This window comes from Symphodus melops, assembly GCF_947650265.1.
Source record: "Symphodus melops genome assembly, chromosome: 1".
In the NCBI taxonomy this organism is placed as follows: Eukaryota; Metazoa; Chordata; class Actinopteri; order Labriformes; family Labridae; genus Symphodus; species Symphodus melops.
The window spans coordinates 20,108,129-20,129,615 of NC_136691.1; the positions used below are offsets into that span (position 1 = coordinate 20,108,129).

Here is a 21,487-nt window from a genome sequence, read left to right on the forward strand (position 1 = left end):
AGAGGGATGAACGCTACAAGCCAGTAAAGTCAACTGCTTATTTATATCCATCAGCTGCTCCTCTGCCATGGTTCCTGTTGACAAAGAAACTAACAATATAATGATAATAAATCAGACTGCCAACTAGCATTTTAGAGCTACGCAGACATACAAGTTGATGCTGAAGAATGTTCAAGTGAATGCAGAGGATGACAGAGGATGCTACAGCTGCGCCCATTGAGTGGAGTTCTTAAAGCTACGTACAGTATTAGTGTGAGGGGGGTCTGTAACACAGTGGGTGGTGTGTTTCCTGTAAGTCTGACCACTCAGAGAAAAGCTCAGTCTGTACAGGCAACAACCAAATTACAAACTTAACACATTGTTAGTAAATGTCACGTTTTGTAATATTTGTAGACCTCATGAATGCCTTCAGGGGTACGATACCAACTCTTAACACTATTTTTCTATTCTGAAGTACCATTAAAGCCATTACATAGTGTCAGCTTTCTGAGTTTGTTGAATAATAATTAGTTAAGTGTCGGTAAAAAGAGTGAGCTCCTTGATCCTCTTTCTGTTGAAGAAACCAGAAAACACTTGATTGACAAGCAGCTAATGTGTTACTTGATCTACACACATTCTGTTTCAAATTGTGAACTATAATTATATGAAGAGTATAATGTGAATGATGGCTTAGTAGTCTGCTTCTGCTTCCTCTGATTTTATGAAATTCAATCTGTTTCAATCTCAGAGGAACCTCGGAGGGGACAGTCATAATTACAGAGAGCTGGATGTGAACTGTTAAACCTCAGAGACTCAACACCTGCAGAGAGATGAGAACTTCTCGGCAAGAATAAATTGAGATGAACGCTAATTTTCTCTGCCGAGTCGCTGATACAGACCAGAAGGACGATGTATCTGAAAACAGCTTTTTCATTTCAGCAGAAGTTTGAAGTAGCTGAGCAGAGGTCCATGAATCCTCAAACGGTTGATTTAGACAAAACATGTCTCCCTATTTCAGCCATAAACGTACAATATGTAGCTACACCTTGATTTGAATGCTTACACTAAAATACCTCACTTTATTAAAAACTCACCTATGTTACTTTTTTGTGTACTTTCATGACTTAAAAAATTATTTTGTAGTCGTAAACTTAGGTGTCTTGTCATGGTGGCTGCCATGACAAAGCTACATGAATTGTTTATTGTTGCCATGGAAACACCAGACTAAATAAAGACCACTACATAAGGAAGAGGGAACTGGTAGTACGGTTACTGTATGTGCTTTTTTCATTTTAAACACATTCTCTTCATCAGGGTTTATGTGAGTGTGTGTGTGTGTGTGTGTGTGTGTTTTGATTGAGAGCCCCATGTGGCAGCGAAAATGTAAATACTTTAAGAACTACCATGAAGTTCTTACTGTTGCGAGGATGCGTCCAGGAAAAATTCTACTGACACTTTGAAAGATCAGTGTGCTCATTAACACCTCAGAGAAGATGGGTGTGGGTGTGGTCGCACAGAGCTGATGTGTTGTCATCATGTTGTCAGATTAGTTCTCAGGTCTGTGGTGTGAAGCAGCAGTTTATAAGAGTTTAAAACAACCCAGAAAGTCAAGGACACACAGTTAGCTGTGGACCTTTTGGTTTAATCCCCAAAGGTAAGACGATTAGAAAAGCACTTTGAAAAGGTCATTTTGACCAAAGTTTCTGCTGAGTGAGACTTCATCTGCATGAAGCTAAAAATAGAAAACTCATGCAGAGAGTGGAGAGGCAGCTGGGCTCTCTGAGGACAAGTTACTCCAGTGGACAGAGAAATGACAAGGTAATGTATTTTTCATTTCATAAGGGGGACACACAATGGCTGAATTTATAAAATATTGGGCTGACTTGTTTAAGACGCAGAACAAAAACTCACGATTTATTGTGTGAAAATGGGACGAAGCATTTACATTTGTCAATACTTACACAGACTGATGTTTCAGCCAAATCTATGTGTAATGGAGCTCGGTGTAAGTTTAGACAGGAAGACTGGTGTTCTTTCATTTATTCACCTTCCCATTCATTCTCAAACCACACCCCCTACAGCTACATCTATCTCTCTTTCTGGTGTTCAGCTGATCATGGGTGTGGATCATCCCGGATTTAACCAACCAGACTCTGCCACGAAATTTCTCAACCAATCAATCGCCTGCTGTCAAACACTAAAAACTCTCTTCCACAGTCATTCTGTTGCTTCAGGCTCACGCTGCAACCCTCCTCCGCCCCAGTCACCTCCATCCAGCTCAGCAGAGTCCAGAAACACTCCTCATCACAGCCTCCATTCCTCTTCACCACCACCAGTGTCTAGACTCCAAGGTGACATCCTATCCTGCGTCGGCTTCATTACCCCTCAGAGTACTTGAAGTCATCATGATGGAGTTTGTTCATTATCAATGAAGTCTCTCCTGATTTAATTTTAAGTTATGTCTCTCCAGAGGAGGGACTCCCTCCTACTATCATAGCCCGACATAACGTACCATCTTCGATCTTAGCAAGCACACCTCTTCCTCGCTCCAGTCAAGGAGGGTGGTCTGGTGAGAGACCTCTCTGAACTGGGATTAATTTCTTAACCTAAAGTTCTCTTTCAACATCAGCTTCTCACTTTGGGATAATGACACTCGCTTACAGGCTTACCTGAGAAGCAGCTGGAATGGGGATGTCATGTCCCTCTTCTGGGTAGCCCCTCCTTCTCCTATTGTGGGTTGTCTGTCTTTCCCTGTCTGTCTAATCCTCATGTTTCTCTTCCTGGTTGTGAGTGTGGTGGGTGTGGTTTTTTCTCCTCAGGAGGCACCAGGTGTCTCTCATCAGCAATCAACCCGGGCTGTACAAGACCAGCAGTTTTCTCTTTGACTCATCGCCAGATCGTTCCGACGACCACGTGTAGGAATTCATCCTCGACCCATGAAGTAACTTTTTGTCTTTTTGAATTAGCTTGTGGAGCTAACGTTTGTATTTTTTCTACCAGTCTCAGATTGTTTACTAATCTCTCACTGGAGCGCCACGTCACGTCTTAGACACTTCATAACCCACACTCACAGGATTACATACTTTTGTGAAAATGTGCCAGACAAGCCTGAAAAGCTTTCACCCTTTCCACAGACAGACGTGCATAAAGTGTGGCTGAAATGAATGTCATGTTTTGAATTGGGGTCAAAACACTCTCTTCCCGGTGGCGCCGATAGCGCAGCGCGCACCATGTTGCGAGGCTTTGCTCCTCGCGCGGGCGGCCCGGGTTCGCGTCCGGCCTGTGGCCACTTTCCCTCATGTCTCTCCCCACTCTCTCCCTGTTTCCGACTCTATCCGCTGTCCTATCAATAAAGGCATAAAGGCCAAAAATAAACCTTTAAAAAAAAAACACTCTCTTCCCGGTTTATTGTAAAACCCAGAGTTGCCAGATGTGATGTGAGCAGCCCAATCTGATCTTGGGAGACTGAACCGCCACAAGCCAGTCGTCTATGTATGTAGGTGCATTCCCTTTTTCCTCAGGGGTGCAATGGCTGCCTCTGTACAATTTATAAATACCTGCGGGCCCAGAAACCGTACAAACGAGAGTACCTGAAATCTGTAAGTGAAGCCAGTCATTCAGTGCATGCAGATCTAATATCGGCCGAAGACCTCCTCCCTTTTTTGGAACCAGAAAATACCTAGAATAGACACCAGGTATTTTTGCTGTTTGAACAGTTCTGACACTGTTTAACCAGAACTTTCTAAATAGCCCTCTTGTTTATCAGAGAGGCAATTTCCTCCTGCAGAACACAAGTGCAATATCCCTTCAATATTCCTTTAAAACGGAGTGGGTGTGAAAACTGTATTATTTGGTGATACTTTTTCACACCCAGTCCGTCCACCCAGTCCCAGCTGAGCTTGGTGAGCAAGTAGACCAAGGTTGTAACTAGTCTGGTCCGTTAAAAACAGGACTTCATGCTTCTTACTGATGTCCACAGACAACAAACGTAAACGCTCTTTCACAAGTCGCAGTAGCCATGTAACACTGTGAAAACGTGCGCCTGTTCGACCAGCGGTAGAATGTCATCGCAGGGAATCCTTGGGTCTTTTTACTTCTGACCCTTTTTCCGTCTGTTCCACGTACGTCTCTCCCGTCTTTTCTCCTGCTGTTCGTCACACGCACTTCCGCTTTTGGTCATGGTCACTTCCGTTACTGATTGCGTGACTCAAAGTTTGTGTGTCTATTTCTCTTAGGAAGATAAGCTCCCAATATAAAATAAACTAGGGGTGGGACTTCAACGCGTTGATTACGAGAGAACTCGGCTAAAGGATTAGGGTGCATTGCAGAAAGCTGAATTCGTGGCTCTCATAGGACCTCCGTTAGTAATTGAAATTATGTCAGTGTCACTGCGCACCTTGCTGATGTCTTAGATGGGACATGGCATCTGCAGTCTTTTGCCCTGACTGTGCAGAAGATAAAAACCAGACACTACAGTGAAAACTGCACTGAACAGTTTCTCTCCGTGGCACATCTTACAGAAAACCATCACTGTTAGCCTCGCTGAAAGTGGATTTAGTGAGAGCTTAGCAACATAAACTTACATGTCTTGTCATGGTGGCTGCCATGTTAAGTTAATGTTAAGTTAATTTTGATTAATAGTTTTAAAGCCCAGAGTTAATTGTATTAATTGTTTAAATCAAGTCCCACCCCTAAAATAAATTTAGCCCCAAACGAGCGTGCAATTATCAATCTGATCAAATATAAAAAGGCAAAATATCTCATATTTCCTGTTGTCATGGCTACAAATACACAATACGTGCTAGCGTCAGCTACATAGAGGTAGCCCAGCTGTCTTACCAGGCTGACCAGGCATGGTGGGCTGCACTTCCACAGTGCTTATGGTGCCCACAGGAGCAGTCAGGCTAGCTGCACCACCAGTAAGGTTATGCTTGCCCTCTTAGGGTGCTGTGTGAGTCTGCCAAGCTTTGCTGCTGCGCTCTTGCTGGCTTCGTGTAGGTACAGTATATGCTGAGGAAACTTTAGGGGGCCGCTGCACGCACCACCCTCAGCCGCTGGCTTTCTAGCCGATGAGGTGATTCCACATAGTCCTCATTGTCTTCGTCAGAACCGAGGCGCTTCTCTGGAGTCAGAGTCAACTTCCTTAACGTCACCTTGCTCTGCCCTCTGGCTTGCTTTGAGATCATTGAGGTCGTCTTGCCTCGCCCCGACTAGCAGTAGTGCCCAGACGTATGGCATTACCCTGGGAGCTTTCTAAAATCTCCTGATGTGGCCACATGGTTACCCCCAGCAATCCTTTGGCGTGCAACTCTGCGTCTGTGAGTTGTCAGAAAAGTGGCAGAATGTTCACAAGTAGCCTGGGGTGCCAGTGCGTCCTGAGCGTGATGCAGCCTGAGGCCATCTACACATGCAGAGTAGAAGAAGGAGACCATTGTGACCACCATTGTATTTTTATTAAAAATGAAAGTCGTCATTTTTTCAGTCTCATTTTGTACAAAAAAAATTGTGAACTTAAGTACTTGAGTGGATCTGAATACTTCTGACAGAAGTTACAGCCAGCAGAAATGCTGCCTTGAAGGAGAGCCATATGAGGTTCACATCCTCAAGGGGGTCAAAAGGGGGGTGCCGCAGAGCACTGAGGACTAGATCCAGGTCCCAAAGCGGAACTGAGGGTCCCGTCTTTTGGATTGTAAGACTCTGGGCACCCCTGAGGAAACCTAAAATTAAGAAACAGCCGTCTATAGTAAGCGCATATTCACCAAGTCAAACTGGCTTAATTGCAGCCATCATGTCGTGCAGTGGATGCTACTTGCACACTCTCTTTCTCTGTCCTTTTCTTTTTCATAATCTTCTTTTTTATGTGAGCCACTGGTACCACCATGTGGCTCCTGTCCCGGTTGTACTTGGGTTGTGCGTGAGAGACATTCCCTGTACATACAAGCTTTAGCCCATGTGTCTTAGCACAGCTCGTCTGCAACATTGCTCAAGCTCTGCCAGATAATCATCCCAAGGTGCTTGGTTGCTTCTTTTTAAAGCTTGTGATTGTTTCATTCGGCAGATTTCCAACTATTGTCATCTCAACTTAAGAAAGTTTTGACTCTGTCCGTAGTGTTTTGATGTCCAGTTGTGGGTTGTCTACAATCTTGTTGAATTGTTTGTGGGAGACACCAACTAGTTTCATAAGCAAAGTAACAAGTTAGGTATTTTCTCAGCAACTTGCCACAGAGAGCTCTCCTAAATGAGTGTCTCTTCATAGCTGACAGTCTGTGTTGTGAAACAGAAGGGTGTTTGTGATACTAGAAGGGACTCTTTCCTACTTCCTTCTGCGCAGGGCTGTAGCCATAAGGACACAGAGGTCATGTCCTCTGCATTTTTTTCCTTCAGTTTTATTTCATTGAAACCATTCATGAAAACTAATAAACACGGTCACGATGTGACCGGTCATGTATAATTATACTCTCTCTCTCTCTCTCTCTCTCTCTCTCACTCACTCACTCTCAATCACCATATCTTCAAATATGGTATGGTCATATAGCCCAAACACTTAATGTATACAGTTACTGTTAGAGCCATTTTGTATTATGTTCAGGTCATTTCCCGATTGCCACAGTAGGTGGCGTATTGGACAGCAGTAACATGGAAAGGGGATAAATAGAAGATTTGAAGTTTGAAAGAAGAGGTAATTGTTCCTCAGGTGTGTTGCTTACCGGGGAGAAGCACACAGTTTTTGACTGCCGTTTAGAGGCAAATAATTGAACCTTTTCTTTTGTTCGTTTCCTTTCATTAATAGCCAAAAGTGCGTGTAAACCGTGTCTTTATTAAGGTGGTAAATAAATACATCTAAAACAAGTCCGCAGATGTGTGATTTACAACGTGAAGCAGCCGAAGGACGACGTGTCAATTACGAATTTCCCGGTAGCAGCCCCTCACTGTGGCTTAGGTTTCTTTTCTTTTTAGTTTCAGTGAAATCAAGTCACTATACAAGTCAAAAACTGCGCTTCAGCTAGTTCGATTAGTTTGCTATCGTTCATGGAGGAAGACGCGACGCTGGATTTCCTGTTTTTGCTGTAGCTCGGAGGATGTTTACAACCGTTGCCTGGCGACGCAACGATCATCAGCTGATTCATTCATCCGGATTGCGACATGTTGGGAATTTTCAGGAGCGAATACCTGACCAACGGTTATGTTGGGTTTTATGACGTAAAATTTGATTGTCAAAATAAATTAATAATTAAGTTTATTTAATTATTAATCTAAATCAATAATTGTTATTAAACTGCGTTTAATAAACCTCGGGGCACCACCCTGTAAACAGGGAACAACCAAAATATTACCAATATCAGTCTCAAATTATTTAATTAAATACCAATATCATTAATAATTAATAATCTGTATTTAATTGAAGGTGTGAAATCCGAACACAAAGCCCTTTCACCCAGCCTAAGTCACAAAGCAAATTCACAGTGATCACAAACAACGACTTTGTAAAATATAATAGAATTTATTTAACAAAGCAACATCAAGTTAATCAATGAAACTCAATCAAACAAACAACCATTATAAACCAAACTACAAGTAACAAACAGAACAAACAAGCGTGGCACATGTGTGTGTGTGTGTGTGTGTGTGAGAGAGTGAGAGGGGGAGGGACAGACAGAGACAGACAGACAGCGATCAAAAATGGCGGCGACCACGCGTGGTCACGTGATGGCGGACACAGAACGTGATCTACGTTTCAGCAGCGTCTGGAAAGCCACAGGTCTATGTGTGTGTGTTTACCGAAAGCTGTGTGTGTAAAGGCGAGAGAGCGAGAGAAAACAACGCACCTCGACAGCTCAATCTCGGACTGGAGCTCACCACAACTCAGAGCACAGTTTACGTCGCGTACCAGAAGCTAGTGGCCGGATTTGTATCAGACGGCGTTCACACTAGTCTTTCTGATAGTGAGTCTATTACCCGGTTATGACGTGGGAGCTCACAGATAAACACCCGGGACACAGCGGCACAAATAAGGAGAACAAAAGAGATTTTACTCTGATAAAATCTAAGACACAGTGGTCAAACACCAAGCAAATATTATCACCGTTTCCCAATAATAACTCAGTTATTAAACACACTCTCTATATCTAACTGCCCAGACCTAGTTAAGCCTCACTTGTAACCGTTTGTCCATGGTTGATGAAAGGAAGAAAAGAGGTTCTGGAGCGGCCTTTCTGCAGTTGTAAGGTGATGGCGGTGCGTGTCCAGTGGGGTTGAGCAGGGCCGTCGTGTCCTCCGTCGAGCGAGGTGATCTCCGTGGGTGTCCTTTCTTTAAAGGACGGAACGAGACGTAATCCTTACAGTCTCTCTCAATACCGTTTCGATACGGGAGAAATAGAACGCTATACTTCTGAGATGCGTTCAAGTGGATGATCTAGGCTCGGAAATTAGGACGTCGGTGTGCTTCAAGGCCTTGGATCAGCTGCGCGCCAAAACCTTTAAACAAAGAGCAGCGTGCTGGAAACAGGAACAGAGTTGGGTATCCTCGGACGTCGCCAGACGACGTTTGAAAGAGAGTGAACAATGGGGCATGGCCGGCTTTATACCTCCCAGACTTCACACCTATGTGTTAGGTGTGGCAAGGCATTCTGGGAGTACCTGCAAGGCATGCTGGGATAAAGAGTCTTTTGTCGTAGTTCTCCAAACATACACAGCCTGAACTTTGCCATCCTGGCTGGACCCAACATCCCCCCTGGCCTGAAGAGCGGGATGCAGGTTATGGTCTTCAGGGCACTATGGGCCACCAGTCCACGTGCTTTGGAGATACTTGTACAAAAGTTAATTTGGCAAACAGTCCATAAATTCAAGAGGCATTTGGTCTGGGCAGGCATTGAGGCAAAGTCTGGGCAGGCTGTCTAACTATGTCTAACGCTAAACATCAAAACATAATCAGACATTAGCGAAGCTTTGCTGCTCAAGGTGCATTCTTGGACAAAACACATGAAACAAACAAACAAGAGGAAGAGAGAAAGAGAACAGTTTCATGTGTAGATGTGTGGGCTAACTCCTTGACTGGGCAGGAGAAAGCCTGTGTGTGTTTGTGGCATGTCAGTGTGTAATGTAAATGTACATGTAGGGTCTCACTACGGGTGTGAGGCCACAAAACAAAACAAAAACAACAACAACAAAAGCGTGAGTAGAGCTACTGGATTTTGAAATGGGAGCTACTCCCGCCTCCCCAATGTGGAGTCAGAACCTGGTTCTTTGTAAGGGCTGGAGGCCTGACACTGTCTTACCCCATCTATCACCCCCCTCGGAATTGTGCTAGTCATTTCACTGCCGAGACCTGCTTCCTTATGAAGCTCTTGGGAACTCTGGTTATACCTACCCTTCTGACTTAGGCTTCGGCCATCCCGAGAGTTCCTCTTGGGAACTCTGGTTATACCTACCCTTCTGTCTTAGGCTTCGGTCATCCCGAGAGTTCTGTTCAGGTCTGTCAGTGATTGACTCCTCAGGCTGGAACCTACCCTACGGCTGGCTCAACCCTTCAGCCCCCTGGCTCTGTCGTCTTCTCTGCCGGTGACGTGGTCTCTTGGACTGCTTCATAGCACGAGGCAATTCGTTGCCTTCAAGTGCTACGTCACCTTTGTGACGCTCAGGGTGTATGTGTGGGAACCTGCAGGTAGTAGGAGAGGGCCTGCTGTAATCTCTGCCTGAGGGGGCTGAGATGTCACCCCCCTTCCCATGGGGTGATTCAAACCTGTGAAGGTGTGAAAAGGTGTGACAGCTGTCAGTGTACTGGAGCGTTTTGTCAAAGGGAGGGGCTCTACAGTCAAAATCTTTCTGTTCAGGATTGACAGGGGGAACACGACTTTGTTTAGTCATTAGACTATCCTGGCTGCTCGGTTTTCTACTGAGCTTTTTCAGCAGGGGCGTTTGATTTTTTAAGGGGCTTGTTGCACGATCAGAGTCGTATCCTGACGACGTGGCTCCCTGAATTAATTCAAACGTGTCTAACACCTTCTGCTTGGCAGTTTGTCGGTGCTGACAAAGAGATTTGTTCTCTTTCGGCAGGGATTGGACCTCTGGCTGGAGTGTCTCCACTGAGGCGCTGACACTCTGTCTGGTCCGTAAACCATGAGTAACAGCCTGGTGGGAGTTGCCCGAGTCGTCTGAAGACTCATAAGTCCTCTGGTCGTCCAACATGTCTGTCTCCTTCCTCCAGGGATCTGGTTCAGTATCCCATCCCTTGTGTAGGGCTTCCTCAGCTGGCGTGGGGGCTGCGGTGCGTACCTGCTCCTCCTGAATTCCGGGTACCATGACACTTTCTTTCATTCGTCTGGCTAACCTGCAGCTTTCTTGCAGTATTTTATTCTCCTCCTGCAGGGCCTTGCATTCGACTTGCAAGGTCTTAAGTCGGTCCTGCATCCTTTTGAAGCCGTCCTTTAGGATCTGGTTATCTTCTTGCACCTGGGCGAGCTGTGCCTGGTGTCTCTTTTGCTGCAAATATGATTTGCGCTGAAAAGGGAGGAGAAGTTGGCCGAGAACATTCGAAGATGTGTACTGTGGTTTCCCTGTTAGATGAGTCATATACTCAACCGACTCATTTAATTTATCTTCGCCTGTGCTGAGGGTGGAGGTGTTCAGACTGTTGACCTTTAAAGGGACGTGGTTCAAACCTGCAACTCCAACCTGAGGGGGTGGATCGTCTGATCCACAGGGGGCCTTGGTCCCTGGCTGCTGAATGTCTTTCGCAGACATTCTGTCTTTGTTGGGGGTGATCTTGGCTCGGGGGTTGGCCTGGTCACCTACCTTTCTCAAGGTGTTCTTACAAATGTTAATGAAATAGCTGTTCAGGTTGGCAATCCCCTCTAAGGAGAGCTGCGTCAGACCAGCAACAGTTTCTTTTGGTGATGTGTGGTGGTCTGATCCAAAAGGAGTCTTAGCTCCTGGCTCACAAGAAGTCTTGGTACCCATGTTAATGTTAATGTTGATGTGGTAAAACAGAATACCTTAGTGGATTACTGTTTGTGAAGCTGCAAGATAAAAAGTGAGCAGGAGGCAATTCTGACCAACGGTTCTAAACCGGATCAGTGCAGTCTGTCCTGGCAGCTAGGTGCGAGCATTCACACCTCAAGTCCTTTTGAGGATTGGGGGAAGACACACCTCTCAGGCAGCTGGCTCTGTAACAATTTTAAAGTTACACTCCTGACTGAACAAATGGCTAACTTGTTGTCTCCAACAACAATAAGCACAAAAAAAATTATTAAACTACTCACTCATCAACACGCAACAGCACAACTAACACACAACTTGATGTTTGCTTTGCTTTAAAAATAACAAAAAGTAATCTCCCAAAGAAAAGAGAATTTCCCTTACAAGAATCACTTTAGGATTAAAAGTTTGGATCACTGTGAACAAACAATGTAACAAAGCTGGTTTATTAAGGACCTCACACGGGCTGCATCATTATGTTGGGAATTTTCAGGAGCGAATACCTGACCAACAGTTATGTTGGGTTTTGTGAAGTAAAATTTGATTGTCAAAATAAATTAATAATTAAGTTTATTTAATTATTAATCTAAATCAATAATTGTTATTAAACTGCGTTTAATAAACCTCGGGGCACCACCCTGTAAACAGGGAACAATCAAAATATTACCAATATCAGTCTCAAATTATTTAATTAAATACCAATATCATTAATAATTAATAATCCGTATTTAATTGAAGGTGTGAAATCCGAACACAAAGCCCTTTCACCCAGCCTAAGTCACAAAGCAAATTCACAGTGATCACAAACAACGACTTTTTAAGATATAATAGAATTTATTTAACAAAGCAACATCAAGTAAATCAATGAAACCCAATCAAACAAATAACCATCATAAGCCAAACTACAAGTAACAAACAAAACAAACAAGCGTGGCACATGTGTGTGTGTGTGTGTGTGTGTGTGTGTGCGTGTGAGAGAGAGAAAGAGAGAGGGGGAGGGACAGACAGACAGAGACAGATCAAAATGGCGACGACCATGAGCGGTCACGTGATGGCGGACACAGAACGTGATCTACGTTTCTGCAGCGTCTGGAAAGCCACAGATCTATGTGTGTGTGTCTACCGAAAGGTGTGTGTGTAAAGGCGAGAGAGCGAGAGAAAACAACGCACCTCGACAGCTCAATCTCGGACTGGAGCTCACCACAACTCAGAGCACAGTTTACGTCGCGTACCAGAAGCTAGTGGCCAGATTTGTATCAGACGGCGTTCACACTAGTCTTTCTGATAGTGAGTCTATTACCCGGTTATGACGTGGGAGCTCACAGATAAACACACGAGACACAGCGGCACAAATAAGGAGAACAAAAGAGATTTTACTCTGGTAAAATCTAAGACACAGTGGTCAAACACCAAGCAAATATTATCACCGTTTCCCAATAATAACTCAGTTATTAAACACACTCTCTATATCTAACTGCCCAGACCTAGTTAAGCCTCACTTGTAACCGTTTGTCCATGGTTGATGAAAGGAAGAAAAGAGGTTCTGGAGCGGCCTTTCTGCAGTTGTAAGGTGATGGCGGTGCGTGTCCAGTGGGGTTGAGCAGGGCCGTCGTGTCCTCCGTCGAGCGAGGTGATCTCCGTGGGTGTCCTTTCTTTAAAGGACGGAACGAGACGTAATCCTTACAGTCTCTCTCAATACCGTTTTGATACGGGAGAAATAGAACGCTATACTTCTGAGATGCGTTCAAGTGGATGATCTAGGCTCGGAAATTAGGACGTCGGTGTGCTTCAAGGCCTTGGATCAGCTGCGCGCCAAAACTTAAACAAAGAGCAGCGTGCTGGAAACAGGAACAGAGTTGGGTATCCTCGGACGTCGCCAGACGACGTTTGAAAGAGGCAGAACAATGAGACATGGCCGGCTTTATACCTCCCAGACTTCACACCTCTGTGTTAGGTGTGGCAAAGCATTCTGGGAGTACCTGCAAGGCATGCTGGGATAAAGAGTCTTTTGTTGTAGTTCTCCAAACATACACAGCCTGAACTTTGCCATCCTGGCTGGACCCAACAGACATCACGGCGCCCACCGTTTGTAAGGTAAAAGGTAGCGCTACCAACTGTATGGCCATACTAAATGTGTGCACACAACTTTGCGAGTGTAAATCCAATGCATTGGTCGCTAAAATAACACTGGTAAACTGAACTGTAACTTGTTGCTTTCATCTCGGAGGTGCGTTGCGGTGTGAATTAAAGACATTAAAGACATTATGGACGGTAAAACAGACGCGGCTGCTGCGCAGCCAGTGGCTGATGCAGCCTCTGTGGATGAGAGAGATGTTAATGAGATAGTAACTGTAAAAAGTAAACGGTCTATTACATTGACACACAAAGCTCTTGTTGCAAAGGTGGAAAAGTTACAAAATGTAAGAAAAGATAAATTAAGTAAGGCTAAAACCCTACGAAATGTAACTCAAGAGCTTATGCAGAGTGGTAATACAAATGAGATAAAACACATACTGGAAAAAATTGGGCTTTTGTGTGGGGAAGCTAAAGATGCTCATGTGGCTCTGTTGCCTTTAATGTCCATTGAAGAAAGGGACAAACAAGACACTTGGTTTGCTGCAAAAATGATTGTTGAAAGTGGTTTCATTTCTGAGGTTAAAAAATGGTTGGTACATGATCATGGTGGTGAAGATGATGATGTTAACCCTGATGACAGCATATCAAATGTTGCCAGTAGACATTCTCATTGGAAAAGCATAGGTAGTGGTAAAGAAAGTAACAAAAGTGGCAAATCTACAGCTTCATCCCGCCTTAAAGTGGAAGCAGAAAGGGCTGCACTTCTCGCTAGAGCTGCAGTTTTAAAGGGAAAGCATGCTCTAGAGCAGGGTTTCTTAACCATAGGGCCGCGGCCCTTCGAAGGGGCCGTGATCGTTGGCCTGCAGTATACTCTCCGACCACCAGAGGCAGTATCATCAGTTAGAAGTAGTGGAACTTTACAACGCGACACGCGCGACACTCAGCAGTATAACCACTTCCTCCACAACATCCTGTTTAGCGGCTAGTTCTCCCAGGTCTTACCTAAACGCTGCGTATGGTCGCCCTGTGCTCGGGTAAAGGTTGAACTATTTGCCGCAAGTATTCGTTGCTCTTTTGGCGGCGACATACACAATGTATCATATCAAGGTTCTGTTTTAAAAGACGATACAACGCGAATAGCTGCTGAAGCACATAGCCGCCGCCATTGTTGTTGTCGACTACTGCGCATGTCCAAATGTTTCGTCTTGCTGTCACAGCGTCTCCGTGTAAACGGGGCCTGAATCTGAATGGAAACGTAATGGAGAGGTTCTTAAAACGAAAAAATAATGACAGCAACGGGGGCAGCGCTACACAAAACAGAATGCTCTTTTTAATTTCAACAAATCTACCTAACTTCATTGAGCACCTAATTTTATTGCTTTTGTTGCTAAGTTTATATTGTGTTACTTATTTGACAAACATGCACTTAAACATGGTTTTATATGAGCAAAATTAATTAAATGATCTTAACTTGTGCAAGGTTTTATGCATAATTAGCCTATGTATAGGTTATATATTGATTAAAAAACATACAAATGAAGAACAGGATTCATTATTACAACATAGTGACACAAATAGCTATTAAATAAAAATGACCGCAAAAGTTAAATCAGAACCATTCACTCGATTGGGCCCCAGACTACCTTGCCCTGAAAATGTTGGGCCCCAAGGTCAAAAAGGTTAAGAAACCCTGCTCTAGAGGCCCAGGAAGAGCAACTGAGAAGACAAAGAGAGCAGCTCAAGATTGATGCTGAAATAGCTGCATCCACTGCAAAGTTAGCAGTTTTTCAAGCTGCCACAGAATGTTCCTGTAAATCACAAGCACCTTCTGATGGAAGGAATTCTTACTTGCAAAGGAATAAAGAACAAAACCCAAATTCAAAAGGATTTAATCCTGCAGCGAACTCATTTAAACCACACACATGGAATGCAATGCCAATGGACAGCTTCACAGTAGCCCAAAAGGATTCAAGTGGACGTAACACACACTCTGCAGAGGGAAACCCACAGCAAACCCTTGGATCCAAATATGAAACAAAATGGAAACCGGAAACATTTGGAATGAAGCAGTATGGAAACACACAACAAAGCCCCTCTCTGCCAGTCAACAATATACAGCCTGCTGTTGGGAATTTTCAGGAGCGAATACCTGACCAACTGTTATGTTGGGTTTTATGAAGTAAAATTTGATTGTCAAAATAAATTAATAATTAAGTTTATTTAATTATTAATCTAAATCAATAATTGTTATTAAACTGTGTTTAATAAACCTCGGGGCACCACCCTGTAAACAGGGAACAACCAAAATATTACCAATATCAGTCTCAAATTATTTAATTAAATACCCATATTAATAATTAATAATCTGTATTTAATTGAAGGTGTGAAATCCGAACACAAAGCCCTTTCACCCAGCCTAAGTCACAAAGCAAATTCACAGTGATCACAAACAATGACTTTGTAAAATATAATAGAATTTATTTAACAAAGCAACATCAAGTTAATCAATGAAACTCAATCAAACAAACAACCATCATAAGCCAAACTACAAGTAACAAACAGAACAAACAAGCGTGGCACATGTGTGTATGTGTGTGTGTGTGTGTGTGTGTGTGTGTGTGAGAGTGAGAGGGGGAGGGACAGACAGAGACAGACAGCGATCAAAAATGGCGGCGACCACGCGTGGTCACGTGATGGCGGACACAGAACGTGATCTACGTTTCAGCAGCGTCTGGAAAGCCACAGATCTATGTGTGTGTGTCTACCGAAAGGTGTGTGTGTAAAGGCGAGAGAGCGAGAGAAAACAACGCACCTCGACAGCTCAATCTCGGACTGGAGCTCACCACAACTCAGAGCATAGTAACTTTCACTTATCAGAAGCCAGCGGCTGGATTTGTATCAGACAGCGTTCACACTAGTCTTTCTGATAATGAGTCTATTGCCCGGTTATGACGCGGGAGCTCACAGATAAACACAGGGGGCACAGCGACACAAATAAAGGAAACAAAAAGAGATTTTACTCTAGTAAAATCTAAGACACATCGGTCAAACACCAAGCAAAATATTATCACCGTTTCACCATAATAACTCAGTTATTAAACACACTCTCTATATCTAACTGCCCAGACCTAGCTAAGCCTCACTTGTCACCGTTTCGTCTACGGTTGATGAAAGGAAGAAAAGAGGTCCTGGAGCGGCCTTCCTGCAGTTGTTAGCTGATGGCGGCGTGTGTGTCCAAAGGGGTTGAGCAGGGCCGTCGTGTCCTCCGTCGAGCGAGGTGATCTCCGTGGGTGTCCTTTCTTTAAAGGACGGAACGAGACGTAATCCTTACAATCTCTCTCTATACCGTTTTAACACGGGAGAAATAAACGATCTGCTTGGGAGATGCGTTCAAGTGGATGATCTAAGCTCGGAATTTCGGACGTCGGTGTGCTTCAAGGCCTTTGGATTAGCTGCGCGCCAAACTTAAACAAAGAGCAGCGTGCTGGAAACAGGAACAAAGTTGGGTATCTTCGGACATCGGCAGGCGACGTTTGAAAGAGGCAGAACAATGAAGCATGGCTGGCTTTATACCTCCCAGACTTCACACCTATGTGTTAGGTGTGGCAAGGCATTCTGGGAGTACCTGCAAGGCATGCTGGGATAAAGAGTCTTTTGTTGTAGTTCTCCAAACGACACAGCCTGAACTTTGTCATTTTGGCTGGACCCCAACATCCCCCCTGGCCTGAAGAGCGGGATGCAGGTCATGGTCTTCAGGGCACTATGGGCCACCAGTCCACGTGCTTTGGAGATACTTGTACAAAAGTTAATTTGGCAAACAGTCCATAAATTCAAGAGGCATTTGGTCTGGGCAGACATTGAGGCAAAGTCTGGGCAGACTGTCTAACTATGTCTAGCGCTAAACATCAAAACATAATCAGACATTAGCGAAGCATTGCTGCTCAAGGTGCATTCTTTGACAAAACACATGAAACAAACAAACAAGAGGAAGAGAGAAAGAGAACAGTTTCATGTGTAGATGTGTGGGCTAACTCCTTGACTGGGCAGGAGAAAGCCTGTGTGTGTTTGTGGCATGTCAGTGCGTAATGTACATGTACATGTAGAGTCTCACTATGGGTGTGAGGCCACAAAACAAAACAAAACAACAACAACGAAAGCGTGAGTAGAGTTACTGGATTTTGAAATGGGAGCTACTCACGCCTCCCCAATGTGGAGTCAGAACCTGGTTCTTTGTAAGGGCTGGAGGCCTGCCACTGTCTTACCCCATCTATCACCCCCCTCGGAATTGTGCTAGTCATTTCACTGCCGAGACCTGCTTCCTTATGAAGCTCTTGGGAACTCTGGTTATACCTACCCTTCTGACTTAGGCTTCGGTCATCCCGAGAGTTCCTCTTGGGAACTCTGGTTATACCTACCCTTCTGTCTTAGGCTTCGGTCATCCCGAGAGTTCTGTTCAGGTCTGTCAGTGATTGACTCCTCAGGCTGGAACCTACCCTATGGCTGGCTCAACCCTTCACCCCCCTGGCTCTGTCGTCTTCTCTGCCGGTGACGTGGTCTCTTGGACTTCTTCATAGCACGAGGCAATTTGTTGCCTTCAAGTGCTACGCCACCTCTGTGACTTTCAGGCTCAGGGCGTATGCGTGTCTCCCACACTGCCTGTGCTAACTCCTTGACCTCTTGCATACTCGGCTGATGAGTTCGGTAGTGCAGCTCAACAGTTGGCCGCACACTGCTATGCAGGTTGTACACGAAGATGGACTTGAGAGTTCCATCCTCGTCCATACCTGGAGCCCTATGTCCCTGAAAGTATGCTGACCTTAGGCGCTGGTAGTACTTTCTGGGGGCTTCATGTTCCTGGTGGAGGACTTTGAAAGCACCAACAAGTTTCTCTGCAGGGTAAACGAAGGTGGAGTATTCCTCGCACAAAACATTGCAGAGTGCAGAGTACTTTTCTCTAATCCTGGGCCGGAGGGTACTGATGAAGTCATGAACACTGTTGGAAGTTGTCTTCCAGATCAGCCTGAGTTTTTCACAGGTGGATGCATCAGGGATTTCACGGAGGAGCAGGTTGATCTCTCTAAGATAATCGACTATTTTAAAGTCTGTATTATCTGGATCAAAGCGGGTCGCATCATCCACCAGAGAATCAATGAGCTTTGTGCGCATTATTGGATATCTGGGTGAATAGGAGCCATCCGAGTCATCAGACGTGTCATAACTGCTCAGCTGTGTATCCTGTGGTGGGAACCTGCAGGTGGCAGCAGAGGGCCTGATGTACTCTCTGCCTGTGGGGGCTGAGAAGTCACCCCCCTTCCCATAGGAGCCATCCGACGTGCCATAACTGCCCAGCTGTGTATCCTGTGGTGGGAACCTGCAGGTGGCAGCAGAGGGCCTGATGTACTCTCTGCCTGTGGGGGCTGAGAAGTCACCCCCCTTCCCATAGGAGCCATCCGATGTGCCATAACTGCCCAGCTGTGTATCCTGTGGTGGGAACCTGCAGGTGGCAGCAGAGGGCCTGATGTACTCTCTGCCTGTGGGGGCTGAGAAGTCACCCCCCTTCCCATAGGAGCCATCCGAGTCATCAGACCTGTCATAACTGCTCAGCTGTGTATCCTGTGGTGGGAACCTGCAGGTGGCAGCAGAGGGCCTGATGTACTCTCTGCCTGTGGGGGCTGAGAAGTCACCCCCCTTCCCATAGGGGCCATCCGACATGCCATAACTGCCCAGCTGTGTATCCTGTGGTGGGAACCTGCAGGTGGCAGCAGAAGGCCTGATGTACTCTCTGCCTGTGGGGGCTGAGAAGTCACCCCCCTTCCCATAGGAGCCATCCGAGTCATCAGACGTGCCATAACTGCTCAGCTGTGTATCCTGTGGTGGGAACCTGCAGGTGGCAGCAGAGGGCCTGATGTACTCTCTGCCTGTGGGGGCTGAGAAGTCACCCCCCTTCCCATGGGGTGATTCAAACCTGTCAAGGTGTGAAAAAGTGTGACAACTGTCAGTGTACCGGAGCGTTTTCTCAAAGGGAGGGGCTCTACAGTCAAAGTCTTTCTGTTCAGGATTAACAGGGGGAACAAGACTTTGTTCAGTCATTAGACTATCCTGGCTGCTCGGTTTTCTACTGAGCTTTTTCAGCAGGGGCGTTTGATCTTCTAAGGGGCTTGGTGCACGATCAGAGTCATATCCTGACGACGTGGCTTGCTCTATGCTTACCTGTGCTCCCTTAATTAATTCAAAGGCGTCTAACACCTTCTGCTTGGCAGTTCGTAGGTGCTGACGAAGAGATTTGTTCTCTTCCTGCAGGGATTGGACCTCTGGCTGGAGTGTCTCCATTGAAGCACTGACACTCTGTCTGGTCCATAGACCATGAGTTACAGTCTGGTGGGAGTTGCCCGAGTCGTCTGAAGACTCATAAGTCCTCTGGTCGTCCAACATGTCTGTCTCCTTCCTCCAGGGATCTGGTTCAGTATCCCATCCCTTGTGTAGGGCTTCCTCAGCTGGCGTGGGGGCTGCGGTGCGTACCTGCTCCTCCTGAATTCCGGGTACCATGACACTTTCTTTCATTCGTCTGGCTAACCTGCAGCTTTCTTGCAGTATTTTATTCTCCTCCTGCAGGGCCTTGCATTCGACTTGCAAGGTCTTAAGTCGGTCCTGCATCCTTTTGAAGCCGTCCTTTAGGATCTGGTTATCTTCTTGCACCTGGGCGAGCTGTGCCTGGTGTCTATTTTGCTGCAAATATGATTTGCGCTGGAAAAGGAGGAGAAGTTGGCCGAGAACATTCGAAGATGTGTACTGTGGTTTCCCCGTTAGATGAGTCATATACTCAACCAATTCATTTAATTTGTCTTCGCCTGTGCTGAGGGTGGAGGAGTTCAGACTGTTGACCTTTAAAGGGACATGGTTTAAACCTGCAACTCCAACCTGAGGGGGTGGATTGTGTGATCCACAGGGGGCCTTGGTCCCTGGCTGCTGAAGGTCTTTCGCAGACATTCTGTCTTTGTTGGGGGTGATCTTGGCTCGGGGGTTGGCCTGGTCACCTACCTTTCTCAAGGTGTTCTTACAAATGCTAATTAAATAGCTGTTCAGGTTTGAAATCTCCTCTAAGGAGCGGTGTGTCAGACCAGCAACAGTTTCTTGTGGTGATGTGTGGTGGTCTGATCCAAAAGGAGTCTTAGCTCCTGGCTCACAAGAAGTCTTGGTGCCCATGTTAATGTGGTAAAAACAGAATACCTTAGTGGATTTCTGTTTGTGAAGCTGCAAGATAAAAGTCAGCAGGAGGCAATTCTGACCTACGGTTCTAAACCGGATCAGTGCAGTCTGTCCTGGCAGCTAGGTGCGAACATTCACACCTCAAGTCCTTTTGAGGATTGGGGGAAGACACGCCTCTCAGGCAGCTGGCTCTGTAACAATTTTAAAGTTACACTCCTGACTGAACAAATGGCTAACTTGTTGTCTCCAACAACAATAAGCACACAAAAATTATTAAACTACTCACTCATCAACACGCAACAGCACAACTAACACACAACTTGATGTTTACTCTGCTTAAAAAAAAACAACAACAAAAAGTAATCTCCCAAAGAAAAGAATTTCTTTTAGAAGAATCACTTTAGGATTAAAAGTTTGGATCACTGTGAACAAACAATGTAACAAAGCTGGTTTATTAAGGGCCTCACACGGGGCACCATTATGTTGGGAATTTTCAGGAGCGAATACCTGACCAACTGTTATGTTGGGTTTTATGAAGTAAAATTTGATTGTCAAAATAAATTAATAATTAAGTTTATTTAATTATTAATCTAAATCAATAATTGTTATTAAACTGTGTTTAATAAACCTCGGGGCACCACCCTGTAAACAGGGAACAACCAAAATATTACCAATATCAGTCTCAAATTATTTAATTAAATACCCATATTAATAATTAATAATCTGTATTTAATTGAAGGTGTGAAATCCGAACACAAAGCCCTTTCACCCAGCCTAAGTCACAAAGCAAATTCACAGTGATCACAAACAATGACTTTGTAAAATATAATAGAATTTATTTAACAAAGCAACATCAAGTTAATCAATGAAACTCAATCAAACAAACAACCATCATAAGCCAAACTACAAGTAACAAACAGAACAAACAAGCGTGGCACATGTGTGTATGTGTGTGTGTGTGTGTGTGTGTGTGTGTGTGAGAGTGAGAGGGGGAGGGACAGACAGAGACAGACAGCGATCAAAAATGGCGGCGACCACGCGTGGTCACGTGATGGCGGACACAGAACGTGATCTACGTTTCAGCAGCGTCTGGAAAGCCACAGATCTATGTGTGTGTGTCTACCGAAAGGTGTGTGTGTAAAGGCGAGAGAGCGAGAGAAAACAACGCACCTCGACAGCTCAATCTCGGACTGGAGCTCACCACAACTCAGAGCATAGTAACTTTCACTTATCAGAAGCCAGCGGCTGGATT

The 21,487-nt window shown here is 45.1% G+C and overlaps 1 protein-coding gene across 1 annotated transcript; it reads right to left on the reverse strand.

The window, feature by feature from the left end:
• Positions 1–5,000: 5,000 nt before the first annotated feature.
• On the reverse strand, positions 5,001–20,544 carry LOC306838535 (uncharacterized protein; the record flags this gene model as incomplete). Its single annotated transcript, XM_079366745.1, has 4 exons — positions 20,257–20,544; positions 9,921–10,970; positions 5,533–5,696; positions 5,001–5,189 (listed from the first exon to the last, which is right to left on the reverse strand). Exons 2-4 carry the CDS (start codon positions 10,933–10,935, stop codon positions 5,001–5,003), a joined length of 1,368 nt encoding a protein of 455 aa, XP_079222871.1. The 5' UTR covers positions 10,936–10,970; positions 20,257–20,544.
• Between the last annotated feature and the right edge of the window lie 943 nt (positions 20,545–21,487).